Below are 12,137 nucleotides of genomic sequence, written 5' to 3'. Positions count from 1 at the left end.
CTGATTGCTTTGTTTTGAGGAGAAATAATACAAATAACTCAAGTAGTAATATGGATTAGCTCTTTTACTTGTTTTCTTGTGCAGCTGGGGGTGAGTAGATAGCATCATATACTGCAAGGGTATTCCAGGTAGAAGTAAATTATTTTATTTTATAGTTTCTTTCCCTTGGATGGCATCCTTAATGCAGCTTTTAAAAAGTACTAAGTACTCTAACATAAAATATGGTAACTGTGTGCTATTTAATGTGAACACGCTACCAAAAACCATCTGTTACCTGCATAACAGGTGTTGTTTGTTTCTCAATTCGGTGCTTTGTTAAAAGCCACTATGTAGATAGCAGTATTACTATTAAATTGCAGTCCTATGGTAGAAAATGTAATAATGCAGCCCAGCCTGTGCTCCCAGATATTGTTTCGAGGAGGGAGTGCACATAGCTAGTAACACTAAAGATGCAGGTTGCTACAGGATACTTATGTTGCAATTAATATAACTGCAATGTAAGAACTTACACTGCATAGCGCCGCCAAATACAAAACGTGCCCTTTATTACTATATATCAGCGGTGCGCAGGTCTTTTAAACTACCGGTCCGCCAGTTCTTATTAAACAAGAGTAGTGTCCAAGCCAGGCATGGGTTTGGGGCTTGCTTACTGTCCTATTCGTACTTGCTGTTGTGTTTTACATAGTCCTCCTCTTCCTGTCACAGGTTGGCTGTCCCTCTCCCACTGTCCCTTGTGTGGGTTTTTCTTGCAGTTCCAGGTGTAGCATGCATATCTGTGTTCAAGCCCAAGTGTGTGTTGCTAAATGTGAAATACCGTGCAGACTTCAGCCTTGTGTTCCATGTACTGTTACTTCAGAGTACTGTAATATCCTCATCAACCAGAACACTGAACTCTGTAGGTGTTACCTGTGTGCATGTTAATGTGCTGCGGTATTTCTCCAGTCAAGATGTGGTTTTATTGTTATTATTTGTGGTGTTGTTGTTAATTGTGTTGTTGCTGATAAAGTTATATATGAGGTAATGTCATTTAACCTTCCTGTGGTTGGCAGCATGTCCTGTATGTCACAGTTCTTACCTTAGTTATCTGTATTTGTTCAATTTTAAATCACTTGAACAGTTCATGTATAGGGAAGAAATACTCTTTGTAGAGCTTTGAAACAGGTAGCAACAGAGTAGGGTGTAATGGCCACATCGTGTCATAGGGGGCGCTGTAGAGGTCACTTTGCTCACATACAGTATAGACGTGAAATACTTTGACAGCCCCCCCACCCCCCTTGGAGGAAGCTGCAAAAATAAAAGCAAGTATTCCTTGTATACTCAAAAGCAATTCAACTGGGCAGGTAGCAACAGAAACAAGATGGTATGCTGCTGAGCTTAAACCTGGCATATCAGTGAACTGGTCAATTACATGAACTGCCCTTTACAGGCAATGTTCAGAAGAAAATTAGGTGCAGTTATAATATCTGGGTATACAATTTAAAAAATGCAGGCAAGTTGAGCCCAACAGATAAGACCCTGGTACCAGAGGAGGGTTAAATAACACAAGGTAAGTTGTTCTTCTGTGTAACTTGCAGGTCTAAGGAAGAATGTGTTAATTAAAAGAGGTGTTCTGATTCTTTGATATACAGGGTTCTAATGATAGTTGGTCACTTTGCACCACTGCAAAGAAAACAAAAAAAAATGTTGTGTGACCCTATGAAAACACACATGCTGTCCATATGAAGTACAGTAGTTAATGTAGTAACTACAGTTCCTTTATCCGATACACAACAACGCCCTCTATAGTCCCCCCCTATATATATAATATACAGTACCAGTCAAAAGTTTGAGTACACTTGCTGGAAACTGGGTTTTCTTCATAATTGACAATGTTTTACATTGTATACGTTTCTGTAAATACTTGAAAATTAAAGCACATGTTACAATATACAAAACAAAACATAAGGAGTATCAAAGCAATGTTCAAGAAAACTGAAAATTGTCTCTAAATCTTGGATTCCTCAAAATAGCCACCCTTTGCCTTAATAACAGCCTCACAAATACGAGACATTCGGTTAACAAGTTTCAGCAGGAAATCACCCAACATGTCTTCCCAGCAACTCTGCAGCAATTCCCAGAGATGTAGGGCACTTGTTGGTAGCTTTGCTTTGACTCTTCTGTCCAGTTCCTCGCATACAAGTTCTATGGAATTGAGGTCTGGAGACTGGGCAGGCCATTAGATTGAGTTGTCCTTCACTTTCCTTCTTCGCCAGATACTTCTTGCCCAACTTTGAGGTGTGTTTCAGTTCATTATCTTGCTGAAGAATGAAGGACTGCCCAGCTAGCCGTAATCCTGATGGAGTGACATGCCTCTGACGTATGCTATGATAGCCATGCTGATTGAGCTTGCCATGGACTTTGTAAAGATTACCAACTCTGTCACCAGCAAAGCAACCCCAGACCATTACACTGCCTCCTCCATGCTTGACAGTGGGAACAACACATGCAGAACTCATGCGCTCACCCTCTCTGCGTCTTACAAATACTCAGTGGTTGGACCCAAATATTTCAAATTTTGACTCATCGGTCTATAAGACCAACTTCCACTCCTCAAACTCCTCTTATTCTGCACTCTTAACAATGGTGTCTTTGCAGCAATTCTTCCAGTTAGACGAGCTTCACGCAATCTCCTCTGAACAGTTGATGTTGAAACATCTGTACTTCTAGTGGCATTTAGCTGAGCTTGTATTTCAGGGGCAGTTAATCGCCGGTTTCGCAGACTTGTGACTCGAATGAACTTGTTCTCTGATTCTGAGGTCACCCTTGGCCTGCCTGACCTTGTTCGGTCCTCATGAGTGCCAGTTTCTTCAAATCGTTTGATGGTCTTGGTCACAGCAGTTACAGGCACTTGCAAAGTTCTTGCGACAAACCTTGCGACAAATTCTTGCCTGTGTTACCTATATTTATAGAAATTATGGACCCTCACCTGTTAACAATAATTGGTGACAAAATGTCAATTAGGTAACATGCTAGTTAACTCGGAGAACATCTAACAAAGACACTTTTATACTTAGGCCAGTGTTCTAACACCGTGTTATACACATTTCAGACTTTTAACTGACTTGAGCTTCAGACTAAAATCCCCTTGCTTTGGGTGAACATTTCATTGAAATTGACAAGATTTACATTTTCATTTGAAAATTAAATTTTTGAATGCAGTCCACTTATGATTATCAGCTTATATAAGTACACGTATCATATAATGAAATATTAAGTGTTTATAGACAAGTTTATACATTTAAAAGCATAGATAATCATGAAAAACCTGGTTTCAAGCAGGTGTACTCAAACTTTTGACTGGTACTGTACACACACACACACACACACACACACACACACACACACACACACACACACACACACACACACACACACACACACACACACACACACACACACACACACACCAATATACATAAAAATTAATCTAAAATGTTTACAAAACAGGCAAACACTGTAAAACGCTATTTTTTAAAATGATTTATCTGAAAATATTCTTGAAAATATATTTGTGTGGGAACACTTTTAGCCTAACATATGGTATATCTTAGTTTTATCAGTAATTCCCCAGATATAGTGGAATATACTCATCGTTTAACTGACAGTTTTGAGACACAGTAACACAAAGCAGTTGTGTTAATGAATGCTTTATTTTCCATGCAGTCAGTAATCTGTTTCTCAAATAGCTGTACTCTGACAACTCTAGTCTAGAATTCTACTTGCTATCTGTTTTCAGTTTTGATTTTGTGGACGTGTAACTTTCTTGCCAACTTGTATCCTTTTTTTCATTTTTATTTCCATTTCGATCTGAGCTTCTGTGTTCCTTCTCATTCATGTGTTTTTTGTCCATGCAATAGCTTCACTATAGGTTGGAAGGTCTTAAAGATGAACTGGGGACCCACAGGAGCTACGACTCGCGAGTAACTATTACAGATCAACGGGCTGCTCCCATTCACAAACCTTGCTTTGCACCATGAATTTCAGCTCCTTGTTCTCTGTCTTCCTCTTTTGTAGATTCTTGACTTTTCCATTTTTTTCTTCCTCTATAGCGCTGTCTCTTCACTAACATACTTTCCCTTTATTAGCTGTTTCATGTGTTCGTTGGATCACTGTTTTTATGCTACTAGTTTTTTTTTTTCATTAGATGCGGTTCTTTGTTTTTTCTTAGCTGTGTTTTGAAGTAGGATTGTGTCATACTGTGTGTGTATAGTTTCATGTATTTCTTTCAAACTTCACTAAGGGCTTTTAGAATTCTACAGTATTTTTCATAAATGTTTTCATTCTCCCTCTGGGCCAAGGACAAAAACTACAGTAGTATTAGATTACACACTTTTGACTTCATAAAACTGGTAAAATTTACAATTATTTATTTATTTATTTATTTATTTTTTAAAATAAATTTGTATACTTTAAATTTAGGTGGTCCAATGCATTTCTTCATTTTGCAAGGTTTGTTTGTCAGGGGGCACATTGTTGCCTATTAAGGGGGCTAGTAAGGAATTATCTATATAATAAAATATAAAGAGTCAATAAATTGTAAATAAAATATATACACCAAGTTTTGTATAATTATTTTTACAACCCTTGCTCTGACAAAAAATAGTTTTCTGATTTAATAATAGTGTTTCTATATTACTATTCCTGTAATATGTTCAAGAACAATAATCTCATAAAGTACCAGTTTTAAACCATAGGTATTTGACATTTGAAAAATATTTGACATTCCAAAAAACGTCTTCACTTCTTATAAAACAGAGAAACAGATTGAAACGTAAACATGGTAACTGTTTCAGTGCTCTTTGAGAAAGTGTATTCTTGAATATTTTACTATTAAAAGAAGAACTGTACTGAATTAAGAAATGTTTCTTAAATAAGAATAAAAATGGGTCTGACCTGCCTATGGTGCTTGAGCTCTAAACTCACAGTATGTATGAAGATGTATAAAGGCATTAAGGTGGTTCTTTTCAAATGAGTTTGACCTTTTATAAGGCTGATTAACCCACTCACGAACTCACCACGTGCTGCGCAGCTGAAGGTCCTGGCTCCAGGAAGGCTCTTTCATTACCATCATGGTCCTGGGCCTAAAGGGGAAGTCTGTTTGTCATTGTTTTTATTTATAGAACCCATTTTCTCCTAGGCAAGGATGGTCATTTACCACTCCTCAGTTGCCACATCCTCCCCATCGGTAGTTTCATTAGCTGACAAGATCCTTTATCTTCTCTTCTGTTGCCAACTCAGCAGGCTTTCCATATTAGAGTTGCTCAGGTTTTTAATTGTTAAGTATCAGAAAATGAACAGTATCTACTTCATTAATTTGTTAACTAATGTTTAACTACCAATTAAATTATCAAAAAGTAAAACCATAGGAAATGAAGTCAAGCAGACAAGCATTTCAGCTCACTGGTGAAGGTACGGGCTAAAACATCTGCATGCTTGACTTGTAGTTTTTTCTCATAGTCTCAGAATTTGAGTAGATCATGCAAAGGAAGTAGTTAGAGATGACCAGCCTTCAGCGGTTCCCACACACACTGGTCCCTGTCACTTGACACAGCAGTGTTCCCCAGGCTGGGGGATCCATTCATTTACTAGAGCGCCGCTGTTAAGCTTACTGCTTTGGTGTAATTTTTTCTCTTGCAGTGCCCACGCAATAAGTATGTACCTTTATAAAACATACGGGTGGGTGATTGTATGGATTCAGTCCTGGAACCTCATTCAGGATCCTCAGTGTTGTGTGGGAATCGCTACTGTAGTTGACTCTCCTGGATTAATATGATCTTGGTATTGTCTCTAATGTGGGAAGCCTGTGAGCTGGCTCAGCTGTGTGCATGCTGTTGTGTGCACTGTTTCCTCATGAGGTCCCTCTTGTTCTCCACAGGTTCAGTCCAGGTGCAGCAGTAAGGAAAATATCCTGAGGGCCAGTAAGTACCGCCTGTACGGGCCCTGTTTGCATTGACTGCATACATTGTATAAGGTTTGGTATTGGTTAAACAGTTCTAGGGGTCGATTTGAAAAGCCTATTCCCTGCTGCGCTGGATCTTATTAGAGGATTGCACAGCCCTGGAGAATCCTCCTAGATTGCATCAGCTACTTATTTTTAGATAACCACGGATAGGTGGTTAATACAGTTCAGAGTGCACGAGGTAGGTATACTAGATTGTAAACCTTGTTCTTTACATCCTATTTCTTATGTAAGCCTTGGTTAGCTGTGCACACCATTTATATACTGCAGTACTGTGATATACCTGTTCTTCAAAGGATGTTTAATGATTTAACCAAGGCTAATACACTAGCATCACATGCCTGGGTTCACATCTATCTCAGTTTGGTGGTCTCAGCCTAGCCCCCAGTAGATATATGTGTGAAGCCACATCAAAAAATAAACACAGCATAATTTAGCCCAGTGTAATGCAATCCTACTCTTTTTGAGTGAATGGGATAGAACTTCATACTGGAGCAACAGAAACCAGAACCGCTCAAAAAGAGTTCAAACATAAGGAAAGCCTTGCTGTGTGATTCTCGGCGGAGAACTGTTTGGGTTCTGTTTTTCATGTGTTGAAATGATTTTGGTCTTTAGATGGTCTATATATAAAATATTATGAAGAATCTAATATTTTGCAGTCTTCGTGTATTCTGGACAACATTGTATGCACTACCCTCTAGTAGTGGCACCGATGAATAGATGCACAACCACTTAATTTACTACCAATGCAAAACTGTTGAATGACTGGGTGGGACATTTGTTGTTGATTTTGCAAAGGTGACGGTCAAACCACAAAGATATGTGTTGATGCTGTTTGCATAGTTTTCTATGGAGGTCTGTCGTTCTGTTATTACTCAATAACAGAATGGCAAATAAAGCACGACTGGGATTAAACGAATTGATGACACCAGTTGCCATGGGCGCTCGAGCCTTGCTCTCAAATCGTTAACTCTACAATGATTACTTCAGACTGCTTATACTAGCAAGGGAGACACTATACACCACCAATTACCCATGCTGTAGCCATTTGAAATCTCTGTAGAATTAAGTGGGGCAGTTAAATCCACTGTTGTGTAATATGGTGTATAATAAATACCATCTTAAAACACGATGAAGGCATCTGAAAAGCGTGCCTGCTTTACTTTGCTTCAGATGCTGTTGTTTTATCCCAGAGCACTGCAATGAAGCAGATATTACAAATGCATAAGAAGGAGAAAAGTTTCTACTTATCACAGTGAGTGGGTACCTGAAATCCGAGCACGTTATCTTTCAAATGCTAAATAAAGTAGGACAGAGAACATGAAGATATTCAGTGATGGTACAGTGAGTAAACCTCTGCTTATCGATCTCATACAGTTAAAAAATATATATTTTAGGACAACTTTAAAAACGAACTGCTTTGGTCCCTGAGTAGCTCACCGGTAAAGGCGTGTTTGTGTGGTGTGCAGGGCCAGTCATACAATCGGATGAGCAGGTTTGCACTCTGGCTAATGCATGGCACTCACGTGGGGACCTCATTGTCAGAGACTTGCCTCACTGCTCTACAGCGGCTCCTACAGGCCAGGCTCCCAGTGAGCTCAAGCTTACTCCTACATGACCCACATCCGTTGTCCTCTTCCTGCGTGTAAAGAGGTGATTGATGGCCATGAGATTAGAGGACTACGCTCACATTAAACATAGGATACAAAGCAGGACAAATGAAAATTGCTCAAGGTGGCCTACATTGGATTCAGTACACATGAAATAAAAACTAAAATGTCTGCAAAAATACTCTTTGGTGGCTTTATTCTAGGTATAATATATATTTAATTTCTGGCCCTCACAAGTAGGCAACATTTCCATTTTATAGATACCCTTGTCGTTTGCAGCAATACGCTGTAAAGAGCTTGAAGCTTCCACAGCCACTATTGCACTGTAGTTCTGAGATCTGTTACACCAGTATTGGCTAGCAGGAGGGTGCACAGTACAGTAGGTTCACCGTTGTCAGTATTTAACGTGATGCGATTCATCTGCAAAAGCTGTTTTAAATTGCTTAAGAGGAGTACATGACAGAAACAGCTACATTTACATTCCTTTTTGTTCTTCAACTTCAATTTAAATTCTGTGTTGCTCAGATGATGTTTAAATAATTCCGCCCAAAATGTGATTTGCTTTTTTAGTTCTAGAGCTTCTATCAGCAGAGATATTCAGCTACTGCCAAAGGTTATGCATCGCCTTATAGAATTTACTCATTTTGCTTCATAAATTAGAATGAAACCTGCTGAGTAATGTTACGTTAACATATTGATATTTCAAAATCTAACATGAAATACTGTACTGGTATTATGGCTTCTGGTAAGCTTTTGCGATATCATTTTGTAGTTTCTTTGATTACATGATGTTAAATAAAATATCTAAATTATGTTCATGTTTCTTTTTTTTATGTTATGCCTCAATCCTAAAATTCTAGCTGATGCAAAACTTTTGGCCATAGCTGTACTCAACACCGGTCACCAAGCTTTTGAAAATAGCGCCTCTTAGTGTTCGATGTTGGTGCTGGAGTTATTAAAGTCACTGATGTGACGGGTGTTTCCCCTGTGCCCAGGTCACAGCGCAGTCGATATCACGAAGGTGGCCCGGAGACACCGCATGTCACCATTCCCACTCACCTCCATGGACAAGGCCTTCATCACCGTGCTGGAGATGACGCCCCTGCTTGGCACCGAAATCATCAACTACCGAGGTGAGCGCTGCATCCACTCAACATAGCGCATCTCTTTCTTATAAAGCCCTTGATTCATTTCTTCAACTTTAACACAACCTACAGCAAAATCAAACTATATCCCCTAACGTGGCAAATCACGGCAAGAGCAGATTTGTTTTCACATATCACTTACACATTTATATGGACTCTTTGGAAACATTTCCTCAAGCCTTTTACAAGCTTCTTTAAAAAAAAAATCTGTAAAAAAAGGAAGTGAGAGAAAGAACAAAAGAATTGACAGGAAGGTCAATTCTGCTCAACCAAATGAAGGGAAGTGATGTTTAAGTACGGGAGCTTGCGTTGGCTGATATGTGATACAAAGGCTGCCAGGCTGTACATCAGTGTGTTCTTAGTGTTTGCCCCCAATTTTTAAGATGTTGTGTAAAGTATCCACTCAACAAGTGAGGGTGGGGCAGCCTGATTGCATAATATGACACTACAAAATATAATTCCATAACCTTTTACTTAAAATAATCAAAATAAGTGATATGAAACAGATTTGTTCATGTAGCAACAATCATTATTATGCAGTTTTCTCACACCAATCTCATTCACTCCCCATGTTGTTATTCGAAATTCACTTCTCTGCTAGTTTGAATGGCTTCATCTTTACTTGGCATTCTTCACTAATACATTCAGACACTTGTTCTCTTAATGGATCTGCAGTGTTGTCACTATGTTCAGCCATGGTTCAGTACGCAGTGGAAAAGCATCTCCAAAGTAACTTCAAATGCATGTTAACTAAAGAATTGCACACTAACTGCTTGAAGATTAGTTTTTTTTTTATTTTATTTTTTTACTTATAACCCATTCATTATCAGAACTGCCTCATTCAGGAATTAGGGCAATTTGCTCCCATTTTATCACCTGGTGAAAGCAAACCAGAGTCTAGCTTGTATTAAAGTCTAGTTTGAAAACAACAGTTTGAAAAGGCAAAGCAAGCAGACAAAGTTGTCAACAGAATGTGTTTTTTATAATTTGTCTTCATTGGTTTAATCCAGGCATTTGTGATATTAACTATGTTGAAAAGGATACTTTAACAAATGAGTTTGTCATCTCAAGCTGGGACAGTCTTGCTCGTGATGGACCAGTCCATACCAACACAGGAGGGGCTCGACTGTATTACTGTTTCATGTTAAAAAAAAAAAAAAAAAAAGTTTAAATGAAGTTCCCCCCTCTGACTGCTTTGCAGTGGACATGCCCGAGCTCAGGCTAACTTCATACTTTCACAAGGGGTCAAGAGTGGCTTAAACCACAGGGACCATTGGTTGAGCATTAGACTCCTCCTCCAAACTGCAGTCAACAAGAAAATATTCAGGGTTCTTTCAGCACAAAGTTGATAGGTTACAAAAGTCACATGACTCCAACTTTAACAGTTTAACACATTGACATTCACTATATAGTACAGTTTGTCTTTATACACAGAAAAAAGGTTTCAGGTACAATGTGTAGCATTTTGAATTACAAGTGTTTTTCTTGTATTTTTTATTAACTTTAGTATCAGACCAGAAGTTTTGCCCCTGTTAAAAGGCATATAGTAATTCTACACTGCTGGAGATGAACCCTTGACTGCTTTTACAAAAGTTTAGCAGTTTAGCAGCCTTTTGCTTTTATGTGGTTGTGAAAAGAATGTACCTGAGCAGAATCCTAGGCATGGGTTTGGTTTACCTCACAGTGTGTGGCTCAGCTGGTGGGTTGGTATGAGATAGCCATGCATTGAAACGTGGTTTCTTATACAGACCATGGTACCATGGTCACAGTGTAAAATGTTTATTTGATAATTTTATTTTGCTGTGTTTAAATTACCTAGACACACAGTGGGAGGAACCAAGACATTTCCTATCTGATTAGCTGAACCAATTATAAAGCATGTAGTGAGAACCAATTAATAACCTAAAAGGGGTGGAGCCTAGACACTGGGATACTGTAAAAAGCCAGTAAAAAGCCTTGTTTAGTCTTAAGCACCAATCAGGGATTGTAATAGTTAGGAGAGCTGTAATTTGAACAAGGCACCTGCATGAGGAAAGTTAGGCTGCCAGCTGTAGCCTCCAGTACACTGGTGGAATGCTTTAAAAACCATTGACACTCCCAGCTTCTTTTCATTTTCACACGGCATCTGTTTTTACAAATAAAAGCTTGCTTGCAGCATTCCTACTGTGTATAAAGCTACTGCATGCATTTTTTAAAGTATAGAAATGAACAGTTCGCAGATTGCATTTTAAACAAAGTGTGCTTGCATTAAAGGTGGAATGTCCCATATGTAACAAATATTTTGTTATATTTAAGAAAGTGTTTTACAATCACAGCTGTTGTAATTCCTTGTAAAAATATTATCAGTTGAAAACATATTTTTTATTTATTTGGTCCTGAATGTGGTGTTTTATAACACTCTACTAGCAGGAGCATGCTTATTTGGCACACAGAGTGAAGTAAATCTGGGCACGGAGATACAGCACTTGTGGGGAATGTAAACCAACTGGGCTGTAAACTAGGTGTGAAGCCCTGAAGACTAATTTATCGTTATGAAAGAAGATAATTAACATAACCTATTTTTTATGTCTTTAGAGTATGACTGTGGGACCCTACATCCTTAAAGTTTGCACTGCTTTTTAAAAAAATTGTTTCATCTCTATGAGCGCATCCAACATGAAACATTGAGAGTGCGAACACTGAAGCAGTCATCTTCAGCTTAGTCACGTGTGGATAGTAAAGAGTTGTGGAAAAAGAAACTGTCTTTACTGCTTTAGGTACAAAGACAGAGAAGAGAATGGGTGATAATGCCGCGGTTTTACTCTTGCATCATACAGGTCAGTACAACAGTCCAGGAAGAGATTCTTGCAGGAACGCACTGTGCACGTCAGAATGTATGTTCTCCCCAGAGCCACGCTATATTGTCATCAAAAACTATTCAAGCAGTATCAGTAGATTTCAATATCCAAAGTTCTATACGTCGCAGTTAATTTGTGTAAAAAATATCAAGCAACAAAGTTTTCAGTACAGCTGATTTCATTGACCTATACTCGACTGGTGTTTGCCATAATTAGATTTTTTTTAGCACCGGGGAATCCATCTGGATTGCATCAAGCGCTTATTTTAGCAGTAATCCCGAGATAACCATAGGTAGGTGGTTGATATAGTCTAGGGTGATTCTCCAAGTGCTGTAAAATGCTCTAAAAATGGTGTTGAGGCTAGATCAAAGCAGCCCTAAAGTATTAGGTAATAGTCAAAACACAACATTTTTCTGTAATCTAATTTTCCTAGTAGTTGTAGTACTGTGTCATTCTCTGCTGTTGTTGATTCTGTCATGCTTACTAACTATTCCAGCAAAAGTGGCTTCTGTAAAGACTCCTCGAGGCTGGTTTTCTGAAATGAGGT

General features: G+C 38.6%; 1 protein-coding gene across 1 annotated transcript in view; it reads left to right on the top strand.

Annotated features, from left to right (window-relative positions):
• LOC121330000 (gephyrin-like) overlaps positions 1 to 12,137 on the top strand; it is a 287,319-nt gene that overhangs the window by 228,505 nt on the left and 46,677 nt on the right. Inside the window, exons 10-12 of the mRNA XM_041276184.1 lie at positions 3,897 to 3,959; positions 5,915 to 5,957; positions 8,604 to 8,741. Of these exons, the coding sequence (XP_041132118.1) occupies positions 3,897 to 3,959; positions 5,915 to 5,957; positions 8,604 to 8,741 (244 nt within the window). The remainder of the gene's footprint in view (positions 1 to 3,896; positions 3,960 to 5,914; positions 5,958 to 8,603; positions 8,742 to 12,137) is intronic.

The sequence above is a fragment of the Polyodon spathula genome, chromosome 17 (genome assembly GCF_017654505.1).
Source record: "Polyodon spathula isolate WHYD16114869_AA chromosome 17, ASM1765450v1, whole genome shotgun sequence".
Lineage (NCBI taxonomy): Eukaryota > Metazoa > Chordata > Actinopteri > Acipenseriformes > Polyodontidae > Polyodon > Polyodon spathula.
This window is presented reverse-complemented; position numbering and strand designations above follow the sequence as displayed.